Raw genomic sequence first — 14,346 nt, forward strand, 5'->3', positions numbered from 1 at the left:
CATTCACATTTCCCTGAAGTCAGTATCTTCCCACTCTCACCCCTAAAAAAAACCAAAGCGTCCTTTACTAGAATTCATTTAAGTACCAAGAAAAATATGTACACTTCTTTGACCTAATAAACAAGTTCTTTGGCAGAAACATCACTACGACGTAGACTAAACATACTAACAATCTACAAACGATTTCTGAAATCATAAAAAATCATGTCTTTACGACTTACCAGACAGTAGCATATGCCCTTCAAAAACAGTGGCAGGTGGAACTCTAGGCTTATAGCTTTTCACAGCTTCAGCAATTTCTCTGAGTTAAAAGAGAAAACACGATATCCATTAAATCCAAACAAAATTCAATTAAACTAATTTCCACGTATGAAATTAAGTCTGTTTAATATAATTATATACCTAGTTCCAAATGTGAAGCAGCAACTGTGCTTTTCAGTTTTCTCAGTAATGCAGAAAATGAATCTACAATCTTTAACATTTCTGTATCTGCCCCGTTGCTGTGCACTGATTGTACCAGGTTCTGTGCTCACAGATGTGAACCTACAGACGTGATGGTTTGCACAAATGCTAACAGCAAATCTCCTCCACTCCTTCCCAAACCTGAAGATATCCTTAACTCCATCAAATCCACATGGTAATTTAAAAGAAAAACAGGTTTCATTGTTGAGAAGGAAGAGCAAATAGGAGAGGAGGTGCCAGGAGTGAAGGAAATTAAATCCTTAAGGCCTGTTTTTTTCAAGCACACATATATGGTAGAGAGGGTAAAGAGTAATACATCACTGAAACTCCAAAATAATTACTCCTAAAAATTTGTTTTAATTATTCATACGCTTTTGAACCTTTATCAGCTTCGATGAAATATGTCTTCTAATCAGCCTAGAAAAATCTGGCTGCTCTGCTAAATTTATCAGGACCAGTATGAACTGCTCACTCTACTGCCCCCCAAATGAGTATGTGAATGGCAAAGTAAAAGCAGCAAATATATATGCAGAGATAGACATACACACACAAACCCACACACACAGGTCTTTTTAAAACAACTGTTTCTATAAAGGAGGAGATAATCTTAAAAACAAAAAGAGATCCAAAGATAAGCTATCCTCAACTACTGATAACTTTCAGGTATTATTTAAAAGATGTTTAAAAAGTTATAGAGACTCTTCATAGAGTCTATCATGGAAGTCAACAAAATCAGTGCAACATTAGGCAGTTCAGTACAGTGAACATATTATAGGCATGCAAGCAGACGAAGAACAGTAAGATGACTGGCTCAAAATATGATCATCAGTCACTCTAGGGAAAAAAAACAAATACAAACAGTCCTCAACTGCGTTTTATTCCACTCAACTGCAATCTTCTTATAAACCGTGAAACTGCAGGGACTTAAACACACCCTTCGCCATGCCCTTGTCTCCCACCCCCTTCCTTCATGCCCTCACTCTGCAACGTGGGTTAAGCAGTGACTGTGTCAGGCGAGGTGAAGACGCTCCTCTTGACCTCAAGGTACTTGTTGCTTATTGTCTTTTCCTTTCATGAGAGAATCTAGTGGAGGCAGGTATTCGCCCACAAAAAACATCAGCTGTCCCTCCTTGAGCACTGGAATATTATTCAGGTATTTAAGGGAAGAATGTTAAGATATCGAGGATTTGCTTCAAAACTACAATGAGGTATCACCTCACACCAGTCAGAATGGCCATCACCAAAAAATCTACAAACAACAAATGCTGGAGAGGGTGTGGAGAAAAGGGAACCCTCTTGCACCGTTGGTGGGGATGTAAACTGATACAGCCACTATGGAGAACAGTATGGAGGTTCCTTAAAAAACTAAAAATAGAACTACCATATGACCAGCAATCCCACTACTGGGCATATACCCTGAGAAAACCATAATTCAAAAAGAGTCATGTACCACAATGTTCATTGCAGCTCTATTTACAACAGTTAGGACATGGAAGCAACCTAAATGTCCAACAACAGAAGAATGGATAAAGAAGATGCGGTACATATGTACAATGGAATATTACTCAGCCGTAAAAAGGAACGAAATTGGGTCATTTGCAGAGACACGGATGGACCTAGGGACTGTCATACAGAGTGAAGAAAGTCAGAAAGAGAAAAACAAATATCGTATATTAATGCATATACGTGGAATTTAGAAAAATGGTACAGATGATCTTATTTGCAAAGCAGAAAAACAGACACAAACATAGAGAACAAACGTACGGATACCAAGGGGGAAGGAGAGGTGGGATGAATTGGGAGATTGGGATTGACATATATGCACTACTGATACTATGTATAAAATAGATAACTGATGTGAACGTATTATATAGCACAAGGAACTCTACTCAGTGCTCAGTGGTGACCTAAATGGGAAAGAAATCCAAAAAAGAGGGGATATATATATACGTATAGCTGATTTACTTTGCTGTACAGCAGAAACTAACACAACATTGTAAAGCAACTATACTCCAATAAAAATTAATTAAAAAAAAAAAAAAAGAAAAAAGATATGTAGGATTTGCTTTACAATACCCTAAGGGAAAAAAAGTTGGAGAATAAATAAAGTAAGAATAGCAAAATGCTGAAAATTATGGAAACTGCGATAGGTGCATGGGGGTTCATTTTACTATTTTTCTACTTTAATTTTTGGAATTTTTCATAATATAAAGTATCTTAGTTTGCTAGGGCTGCCATAACGAAATACCACAGACTAGGTAGTTTAAACAGCAAAATTTATTTCTTCAAGTTCTGGAGGTTAGAAGTCTCAGGTCAAGGTGTCAGTAGGACCGGTTTCCTCTTAGGCCTCTCTTTGGTTTGTAGCTGGTTATCTTCTCCCTGGGTCTTCACATGGCCCCTTCCTGTGTGTGTCTGTGTCCTCACCAGTCACATTGGATCAGGATCCATTCATATGACCTCATTTTACCTTAATTACCTCCTTAAAGGCCCTACCTCTAAATACAGGCACATTCAGAGGAATTGGGGGTTAGGGCTTCAACCTATGAATTTTGGGGACACAATTCATCCCATAACAAAAGGTAAAATATTTAGAAGGGATTATCACCTGATATGATCTGGTGTCGTACCACAGCACCCGCCAACTATATTGACCAAGCCGTCCATAGCAAAATCCTGCATTTAGGAAAAGAAAAAGTTTCAGAGAGTTCATCTGAATTCTAAGCTCACCACTACCAATTCAGCAGAAAATCTGCATTTCCTGAATAACTAATTTTCCATTTAAAAGAGAGCTAAACATACTTAAATCTAGATATCAAGCTTTCATAAGCCTTAGACATAAGGTTAAAAGCAGAGACCAGTTCAGATATTATGAAATGCTATGAAATGCAATGAGATATTTGCCTATCTGATCACAATAAAGTTTTGTTTTACCCATATGCTGAGCAGAATGAATGTGAGCTAAGTAATGCATTTTCCAATAATACGTATTCAGTTTTTAAATTTAAATTCAAATCTTTAAAGAATTAAAAATTCAGTTCCTCAGTCACAACAGCCACATTTCAAGTGTTCCAATGACCACATGTGGTAGAGGCTACACATGTGGCTACACATATTGCCCAGTGCAGGTCTGGAGTTTAACCACAGTTGGTTTGAAAGCTGAAGTTTAACCACAGCTGGTGTGAAAGAAGGACAAGATAACCTAGAGAGAGGAAGTCAAGGAAATGAGAAGTCAGAGTATTGAAAAGAGCATCTACATAAGGTACTGAAAACATAAGAATTAAGTGAGAAATAGTTTAGGAGAGAATGTCAGTAAGCCAGAAGCTAAAAATTCAAGGAATGAGGGAAAAGAGACCCAGAGGTCTTAGGGACACCCTAAGGAGGGGTGGTGGGTAGTACGCTTTCGTGACCTGGGATTCAAAGATGGGAGGTGTATGGGAGAGAAGGAGAATGGGGGAGGTGACAATGGGGAGCAAGGAGACATAGACTCCACCCAGCAGTCTGCAGGGTGGAGGGGACCACTTGGGAGGGCTGCAGAGGAGAGCTGAGTTTCAGTTAGTTTGGGCTGGACCTCTCTGAGAATTTCCCAGTAGCCACTAGTACCCACCATGGAGAAGGATGCTGAGAGCGGGCCCCCTCCCTCTGCCTCCATCATTTTAATTCATCTAAGCTTTTATTTTTTATATACACACTGGGATTTCTTTAGGGGAAAAGTCTACTTCTAGATATTCTAAATCAAAAATTCCATTTCTCTATCTCTTAAAAACCAAGTGAAAGAGGATTCTTGACCTTTAAGTGCATGGCCATCATGTGCGGAGTTTCATCATATTCACCGAAGGTATTGGGAAGACCTAAGAAAGTATATTTCAGCCATTACTGGAAACTACTTTAACAAATGACATAGTATTTATAAAGGCTTTAGGTTAAAAGGTGAGAAAAATATTTATAAGTAAATCGTGATTACTTGCAAAAGCAGGTAAGAATTCTTAACATTAAACATAATAAGTACAGAGACGCCATACCAGACAAAAACAATAAAATCACAGAGGAAAATAAACATCCATTATTTCTTTTCTATTTGAAAGAAAAGCATCACTACTACATGAGACAAAATTCCCCCACCCCTATCCCTCCCTTTTCTGTAAAGGAAATTCATTCTTGTCTCCTAGACGCCTAGGGGTAGGGGTTGGAGGAGTACCACACATGCTTTGAACTAATGAGCACCGGACATGCAATTAAAAACAAGCAAAACACAACCCATCTCCTTTCAAGTAAGTTTTCCCAAGTAAGACTTTAGCATCTAATTATCCAATTTCCTGTTTTACTTATTATCCCCTTCCAGTTATCTTACTCCTGGTGGGAAATAAAATTTACTGTGCATTAAAATGTATATATTTGGAGAAAGAAGGCTGGAAAATGATTTTTAGCCCCAAGTAGTTAAGTGGTGCTCAAAAACATTCACCAGGAAATCTGGTTAACCCAGAATGGATTACCAATATTAAATGGATAGTCTGAAAATCATCTACATTTATCTTAGGAATTTTTATATACCGTTAAGTCCTAACTTTTAAAAAGGAGAAAAGTAACAGGCTCTTTTGTCGATACAGTGGAACAAAGAAGAGGGCTCTCTCTCTCACGTTCTTTGCACTCGTCTCTTTGGCCACGCCCACATGGCGAGCACTGTCACCAATTCCAAGGCTCTGGTCAGTTAAGCCATGACTAGGCTTCACGCCCCCAAGTTCTGTCCACTTCTGACCCTTTCAGGCTGAGCCAAACTGTTCCTTCAAGTCTAGAGGGAAACAGTGGTCTAGACCCAAATACTCTTCATTTAGAAAATTGCTATTGAAAGTCAACTATATACTAAGACCTGCAAAACAAACTCTTTTAATCCAGATCTGTTACCCTATCTACCCATGTCTTGTGTATTTGCATTTTCCTATGTGTGACTCCCTTGAAACACATACCTGCGTTGGGATAACAGAGGACATAGGCTGTTGTACATTTTCCAATTGTTTCAATAAAAGGTCTCATTTCAGCTGCACCCAGAGCACAATTTAATCCAATGCTGGAAAAACAAAAAGAAGGTATTAGAAGTACCCTCTTTTATTCTAAGTATTTATACATATAAAAAGTTATGATAAAGAAAGGAGTATATTTAAAACCAAGCAGATAGTAAGTCTCCTGATTCAAATCACGTTTATTCAGCTCCAGTCAAAGCCAACTCACTGAAGTTCCCTGCAACACTAAATATTTCTGCCCATGTCTCCAACATTAGATCCTGCCTACGGATGTGACTCCTTAAATAAGTTCACCGTTTAGTTAATGGTATAGCATGAAACAGAAATGTCTGCAAACTACCACTGCTAATAAACACTGGAAAGCAATACTTAAGAGAAAGAAAAAGGAAAATCTTGGAGGTAGAAGGAACATTAATGGCACATGGAAGCCACTTCAGGGGTCTTAAAGACCAAGACTCAGTCCTTGCTCCAACTGAATTGCAACGTGACCTTGGACTTAGAATTTGTCCTCTTATAAATTAATTTGTAACCAAGGGGCTCTCTGTTTTGCAAATGAAACTTATTGCAGACTAAAATAAAACAAATCAAAGCAGAGCTGCTAAACCCCTCCAAAATCACACTCAGTGGGAGCTGCCGAAGTCTTCAGGAATTCAAGAATTAACTATGAAGTGACAGGACTATGTCATCTTTTATTTTTTCACATTTTACTTTTTTTCTTTTACTGTGGTTTCTAAGTGCAATGTGATATACTAGATTAGATCCTGGAACAGAAAAAGGACATTAGTGGAAAAACCTGAAACCAGAATAAAGTCAGGAGTTTAGTTAATAGTAATATACTTTTAGTTTTGACAAAAGTACCACAGTTAATGCAAGATGTCTCATTAGAAAAAACTAGATGAAGAGCATATGGGAATTCTCTGTACTATCTTTGTGACTTTTCTGTAAATCTGAAATTATTCCAAAATAAAAAGTTTATTTAACAAACAAATACCCAACTCCCATTCCTGATAAAAACTCTTAGTAAACTAGGAATAGAGGGGAACTTCCTCCACTTGATAAAGAACGTCTCTAAAAAACCTATAGCTAACATCATACTTAATGATACAGAACTAGATGCTTTCCCCGCAAGATCGGGAACAAGACAAGGATGCCCGCTTTCACCTCCTGCTAAACATCATGCTGGGAGTCCTAGGTGAGGCAATAAGAGAAGATGGAAAATAAAAGGTATAAAGATTGGAAAGGAAGAAATAAATTTGTCTTTGTTCACAGATAAGACTATCTATTCCAAAGAATCATCTAAAAAATTCTTAGAACCAAGGTTGTAAAGCACAAGCTTCATACACAAAAGTCAACTGTTTACCTATACACCAGCAATGAGCAATTGAAATTTGAAATACGAAACACATTATTTACAATGGCACCAAAACAAATGAAATACTTGTGTATAACTACAAAACTCTGATGAAAGAAATCAAGGCAGATCTAAATAAATGGAGATCTATACCATGTTCATCAACAGGAAGACTTAATATAGTTAAGATGTCAGTTCTTCCCAATTTTATATACATTTACACAACGCCAGTCAAAATTCCAGCAAGTTATTTTGTGGATATCAACAAACTGATTCTAAAGTTTACATGATGAAGCAAACAACCCAGAATAGCTAATACAATTCTTGAAGGAGAAGAACAAAGTCAAAGGACTGGTACTACTCGACTTCAAGACTCACTGAAAAGCTAAAGGAATCTCTGGTATTGATGAGAGAGCACAGACAAACAGATCAATGGTGCTGAATAGAGTCCAGGAACAGAATCACACAAATACAGTCAACTAATCTTTGACAAACGAGCAAAGGCAATCCAGTGGAGAAAGGATTGTATTTTCAACAAACAGTACTGGAACAACTGGACATTCACATCTGAATACATTAATCTAGATAAAGATCTTACATCTTTCATAAAAATTAATGCAAAATAGATCACAGATCTAATTGCAAATTGCAAAACTATTAAAGATATAAATATATATATAACGATTACACAGGAGAAAAATCTAGGTGTCCATGGGTTTGGAGATGAGTTTTTAGATACAACACCAGAAGTAGGATCCATGAAAGAAAGAAAAAAAAAAAAATGATAAGCTGGACTTCACTAAAATTACAAACTTCTGCCCCGCAAAAGATATGGTTAGGAGCATGAGAAGACAAGCCACGGACTAGGAGCAAATATTTGCAAAACACATATATGGTATCCAAAATATTTTCTTTAATTTTTAAAACTCAACAATAAGAAAACCACCCAACTAAAACAATAAGCAAAAGATCTGAAGAGGAGCAGCTACCTCAAGGTGTTGTTGCCAAAATTAAAAGAGAGAACTCTCATAAAGCACTTAGAACCGAGCCTGGCACACAGCAAACTCTCAGTAAATGTCTATGACTCTTATTTTTATGGCCAAGGCTATAATAACAGTGAATAGAGTGCTCTGAGAAGAACATCGACCTGGGCTGGTAAGAGAGGGACGGGTCCCCGGAGAGGACCCTAGAGATGGGTCTGAAAGGCTCATGTGGCGGGGTGACCCTGCAGGGCAGGCACGGCCTCCAGGCAGGAGTAGAACATGCACGGAAAAGGCACAGGAGGAAACTGTATAGACTCTTGGAGCTTCCATCTCACTCACGGTACAGAATTTAAACCATTTTCATCAGAAAAATAGAGAGATGTTTCAAACTAGAATGTAAAAGCCATGTTAATTTTAAAGATAAAAATCTGAGCTTTAGAATTCCCACCTTATTTCAAACTACCCTACTTCTGGTTGCTCCGCATGCAGGGAGTGAAAAAACCTTGCAAAGTTTTTAAGTGCTGATAATAGATTTAAAGTGTTGTTAGTGGGCCAAGCCAGTCTTAAACTATAAGGGGGACACTTACAGACAAAAAGGCAACTCTCTGGTGGGCCCAGGGGGTATGAGAACTCTCCCCCCCTCCCTCAAATCGACCCATTTAGGCAGCGTCTTCTGACGTCCTCAGGGCAGTCAGAATGTACTTCAAGGAAAGACAACATCTCATGCAAGTGGTACCACAGAAATACAGAGAAGCAATCCCCTCCCGGGTCACCGTCTGTAGTCATCAGAAGAGATCCCCGTTGTGCTCGCTTCGGCAGCACATATACTAAAATTAGAAGAGATCCCCGCAAAAGGAATGGAGTCAGAAAAGAATGATCACTCACCAGAGTGGGTCTGCATGAGACACGCTGATGACAAACGCCTCCCCGGTCTGGCCAGAGAGAGTCCGCCCACTTTTATCAACAATTGTCCCTGAAATCTGAATTGAACAAAGTAAACTCCGTCAACAGCATAGACCTGAGTTAAGAATACAGTCACAGAAACAAAATAAAATGAGCAAGCTGACTTTGTTTTTTTACAAGGAAGAGAACTGTGGCACTCAAACTCCAAGGCAGCACTGTTTTTTATAACGGTCAGAACAGATGAATGCACAGTGCTCAGGGGAGGGGTTGGAAAGCCACAGAAACAGAGAAAAGGGAAAGTCACCGAGACAAAAGCAGTGTCCAAAAAAGCTTTAGGATTCACACCTCCAGTCCCATTGGAGAAGACTTCCCCACAGATACCTCAGGTTATCCTGGTCTCCTGCTGTTCAACATCTGATTCATCTGACACCCCTTGTTTGACTCTATTCTATTCTCACCAAGCAATGGGGGCCTGCCTGTTGCATTACTGAACCGGCAGCACGCTGTCTCTGGTGCTGGACACTTCACGGTCAGCACGCCAGTCCGTCCGCCCTCGGGCCCTAACAAGAGTGAGCCTTTGGCTTCGGGGGACCGGTTCAGCCAGGCTTCTTTGGAATAGCCCGCCTTCCACAAACCACCGCTACATTCATTTTCTGTACATTTCCACGGATAAGACTGCTAGGGGTCTAGAGGTGGTGGAAGAAGGGAGGTGAACCAAGCAAGTAGCTGGTTCCTAAAAGATACTGTCAACAGTTCCATGGCAGGAAAACAAAAACCCCACCCTCAAAATGACAATATTAATAAAAACCAAAATTCATCATGGCAATATTTGAGAACTTACAAGGATAGGCCGGGGAGCATATTCCTCTTCAAAAAGTCTGTGGACTGCAAACAAGGCTGCCTGTCGGAGAAAAAGGACACCTTTGTTTCTGAGAGACTGCGACACAGGTCAGCCTAACTGGCTGATGAGAATGCTCCCTTACCCAGACCTCTTCAGATAAGATACACATCACCTTCCCTGGGGAGGAGGAGGAGAAACACGTCCTCCTGATAACACAAAACCCCAGGGCCCCTTTCTCAAGGGTAACACTGTACACGTTACAACAAAACAAATGCTGACTGAAAGTCCCTCCACGAACTAATACTTCCTCTGAGGAAGGGCTGAAGAGCTACTCTTTCTGCTTTCACTCAGTCAAAATTAAAAATAGATAAATAAGAAGCCTCTGCTTTCCACAGTCTCATATATACATGGTAGGTATATGAACCAACAGTGTATGTCATTGCAAAAAAGAGTATGAGCTAGAATGGGCTGTAAAGGCACAAATCCCATGTTAATCTGTACCGTCCATGTTTTATTAAGTTCCGGGACCAGACATCAAGGTCCTCCAATGCTCAAGGCTGTTCCACATCGGAACCCACTGACACGGAGGGCCGACGGCACAAATTATAACTATAGTGAGGTAGTATTTTTCAGCTATCAGATTGGAAAAGATCAAAAAGTTCAACAGAGAGGGTGTGGTGAAAGCAGCACTACTGTGCACTGCTTGCTGATTGGAGGATAAATGAGTACAATCTTAGAGGGAATTTGACACTAAAAATCAAAATTAACAGTGCCCAGACCCTTTAAACCTTGCAATTTCACTTGTAGAAATTTATCTTCAGAGACACTGTGCAAAAACGTATGTATGAGGATATCTACTTTTTATTCCACACACTTATGTACCTTTGTACATATACAAAGAATATAACCACATACACATACGCACACGCATCACGCATGCTTTTATCTGCATGGAATCTCTGTCAGGACCCTCACACCAGTAATAGCAGTTGTCCCTGGGGAAGATGGCTGAATACCCAGGGAATAGGAGACAGGAGGATATTTACTTTTTATTCCATACATTTATATGTCTTTTTTTTTCTTTTCTGGCGAAGCAGCACGGCTTGCGGGATCTTAGTTCCCCAACCAGGGATGGGACCAAGGCCCTTGGCAGTGAAAGCTCCAAGTCCTAACCACTGGACCACCAGGGAATTCCCATTTATGTGTCTTTTGAATTTTAGAACCATGCGTATATATTTATTACCTATGCATCTATGTACATATAGTAGCTATATATGAAAATATTTACTTTCATAATTAAAAAAACATTTTTTAAAAGTTAGATACATAACCTTTTGAAGTTTCCTTCATTCTACTGGACTCAGTTAGAAATATTCAAGAATAAAATGGAATCAAGGAATTTGATTTAACTTTAATAATGGTTATTACAGTCTCCTCACTACATTAGGGGATGCACCCCAGCCCCCAGCCCAGCCCAGCCGCTTTTTTCTCCTTTAACTCACCTTGGCATTGGCGGTATCAAAAATAGTTTCAATGAGTAAGATATCAACCCCACCATCCAGAAGCCCTTTGGCCTGCTCTTTGTATGCTTCAACGAGTTCATCAAATGCTGCAAAAACCAAACCACACCCAGGACATTAGTCATGGACATCCTCTGAAAGCCCAGGACACACTGAGCTCAGGCCTGGTGCCAGGTGAACTGACCACTGCTGGTCTATAATGCATAATTTAAGGGCAACACCACCTTTTGTAAGAAACATGGCAGTGATGGAAGTTAAACCAGCAAACTGAACACGGATGCTCCTAAACACTTAGCACACGGGCTCACTTCCCATGTGTGAGCCGAGAATGAGTGGCTGGGTGGAAAGGTGTATGATTTCTTGAGCCCTGGCTCTTACTTTTAAGATCTTTAAAATAGATCTTTCCGGGGATGGTGTTAATCAATTCAGGGATGAGTGTGAGGAACAACTAGAGAAACATGTCACACTGATCTGGATACAACACCCGTTGCATCACATTCTCTCACACCCTCTGGGGTAAAAGTCTGCGGTGCTGTAGATTTTGCTCCTGCCCTCTAACACCAGCTCTGTCAGAGAAGAAACCTGCCTGGGGGGCAATTTCACTCTCAAACACAAAAGAGTCTAATCACTCCTAGATAAAATTTTTGTTAGAAATGTCTTGTCTACTTCCATCTGAGAGGTCACCCCTCTCCCCATTTGATCTCTCACCCAAGAAAGAAAAGATGTTCATATATTCAATAGAGAAGCCTACTTCATCCTATTCAGCACAAGAGACAGGAAACGTTAGCTCCTCACTGCCACACCTAGACCAGAGGGAGGACTGGCCACACGTCAGCCCAGAATGAGCAACCCCCAGTGGAAAAGTGTGGTATGTCACCAAAACCTACAATCCACACTTGCCTGAACTTGTCTTCTACACAGAATTCATTACCACACGTAGTATCATTACTATTCTGCTCTGATCATTTAATACTTTTTGTTTTTTTGTAGTCTGATGCTTAAGAAATTGACCTAGATTTCTAGACTTTTCATACACTCTCAATGCAAGTATGCTTATAGATGGTAGTTTACAACGTTTACAATGCTAGTATGCATATATAGCTTGGGCTGCTTTCTGATAAATAAAGTGGGAGTCTAGTGGGTTATTCTATAACTGACCAAGGCCTGGTGTCTATATTTGCTCAACTTCTCAGTTTAAAGTTTTATTTTGACTGGTTTCATTTCTGCAGCTGATAAAGAAGCCCAAACACAACAACATGCACCTTTGAAAGCAGGCTCAAAATGCGTAATACTAATACTATGACTAATAATAGCTCACTTTTTATTTTAATGTTTACTACATTCCAGGGACTGCTGTAAGCCCTTAAGTCACAATAATCCTTAAGTAGATGTTGGTATTGGCCCCATTTTACAGATTTACAGATTACTGAAACACAGAGGTACTTGCCCAAGGTCAATGATTATATCTCATACTCACTGATGTTCCTGTAATCTGGTCTTTCCACAGATGGGGACACAGAGAGTGTCTTGTTAGTTGGACCCAGAGCTCCTGCCACATACCTCTTAATTCCTTTAGGAAAAGAAAAACAAGTGTGAAATCTCTAAACAGCTCATAAGTTAAAACGCTATCAGATTTCCCCTAGAACACAGGTATATAATCCTCTGTCCGTAACTCTGAAATCCAAAAAGCGCAAAAGCCCCCCTTTTTTCCTTGATTCATTTGACAACAAAACTTGACCTCTCCTAAACTACAAGAGGCTATTTATAGTCTTTACCTCACTTAGTGGACGATTCATAGATTTTACTGCAAATAGATGTTTGATTATGAGGCTGTCCTGGATCCCACTGAGGAAATTATGAAATATAAAGTATGTGCACATGTTACCGCCAAGCCAACCCAAAAAACTCTGAATTCTCACACATGTGGCTTCAAAGAATTTCAGTTAGTAATCCTTTTCTATCACCATAGCTATGCTTGGACAAATGCTCTCTCTCCCTACTCTTAAGAAACCCTGAATGTCGTGAACATAGGTTTTGCAAAAGTTCCTCACAGTAGCATTGATCTTGAAATGCTCTCCACTGCTGTACTGCAGGGCCTTTGCTGGGGGAAAATATTAAATCACGATTAACAATTATAAAGCCTGAAATTCAAGTATGAAGCAGATCAAATCTCACATTAAAACTCTTTCAAGAATGTTTTAATAAGCTTTCCTCTAGGCTAGAGTCTAGGTGCTTCTAAAGGAGCCGGGGATGTTGTGTTCCTTACATATCGGAACACAGGGCAGGGCCGTAGTGCTCATCACCTTTGGTGGTTTTAACCAGGTGGTTATGCTTTACCATCTAACTGGAGCCAACTACCCACCAGCTGATAGCCCAGCCTTTGAACAGCTTACAAGCCCCGATATTCTTTATCTTCCCCAAAGCTGAACAATAACGTGGGTGTAAGAAAAACGTCCTTGTCTTTCCCTGCTTTAGCTGGTTTGATAGCCTCTGACCTGTGACTTTGTTGGGGCAACAGTCTATGCCCTTCCGATTTCAACATTATCTCTCAGAAACGGAGCTCCTATAAATTGCTTCAGTCTTCATTAGTATGCTGTGTCTAACTTCCCAACAATTTTGCTTTACGTCTTCCTTGTTGGCAATAATTTCACGTTTCCAAATCTTCAGGGGCTCCATGTATTTCTTCTATTCCTTTTCCGCCCTCAAAGCCTCCCCTCCAGCTGGTGCCCAAGTGTTCTTATGGCAGCCAGCCAGGAGACTAGTTATTTCGGGGAGGCACTTTTCAAATCCCAGCAAGACTGACTCTCATGCCACCCTCTTTGTGTGCTACACAGCGCCTTCAAAGACACTAGTGGTATGAAGTAGAACACGCTCAAAAGATAATCTCTCTTTACCTAAATAAGGCAAAATCACAGGGATGAGGGTAGCTTTCAAGCGAGAAGATCAAATATCTTAATGATCACCAATGTAACCAAAACAGCCGTGCCTCAATAACCAAAAGACATACTTCCAAAGGGAGACAAATCATTTTAGCTGTAAATGTACAAGGAAGTCACGGTTCTAGCTACAAAGTTAGGATAAAACACCCAGCAGAGTAAACACAGCGTAAACCCTGAGCCCAAGGCCCAAGGAAACAGAGTCAATTCAGAGGGACACTGAATGCTTGACTATGAAACTGCAGAGAGTAACCTACAAACAAGTACATGATGGTGTCTGCAGTGCTGCTGTAGGCCAACTGTCGTGAAAGGAAAAGGGGCAGTAAGGACAGTAT

At 39.9% G+C, this 14,346-nt stretch overlaps 1 protein-coding gene across 5 annotated transcripts in view; it reads right to left on the minus strand.

Moving 5' to 3' along the window:
* Positions 1-14,346, minus strand: part of MTR (5-methyltetrahydrofolate-homocysteine methyltransferase) — a 130,367-nt gene that overhangs the window by 100,176 nt on the left and 15,845 nt on the right. For all 5 annotated transcript variants that reach the window (XR_011074468.1, XR_011074469.1, XM_068547549.1 and 2 more), the window contains exons 5-12: positions 12,553-12,645; positions 11,058-11,164; positions 9,556-9,615; positions 8,697-8,791; positions 5,424-5,524; positions 4,249-4,310; positions 3,068-3,135; positions 222-301 (exon numbers count right to left, since the gene is read on the minus strand). Coding sequence is in view for 3 of the 5 variants with exons in the window: in XM_068547549.1 (XP_068403650.1) it covers positions 222-301; positions 3,068-3,135; positions 4,249-4,310; positions 5,424-5,524; positions 8,697-8,791; positions 9,556-9,615; positions 11,058-11,164; positions 12,553-12,645 (666 nt within the window). In the remaining 2 variants the exon portion in view is untranslated. The remainder of the gene's footprint in view (positions 1-221; positions 302-3,067; positions 3,136-4,248; positions 4,311-5,423; positions 5,525-8,696; positions 8,792-9,555; positions 9,616-11,057; positions 11,165-12,552; positions 12,646-14,346) is intronic.

This window comes from Eschrichtius robustus, chromosome 7 (assembly GCF_028021215.1).
Source record: "Eschrichtius robustus isolate mEscRob2 chromosome 7, mEscRob2.pri, whole genome shotgun sequence".
In the NCBI taxonomy this organism is placed as follows: Eukaryota; Metazoa; Chordata; class Mammalia; order Artiodactyla; family Eschrichtiidae; genus Eschrichtius; species Eschrichtius robustus.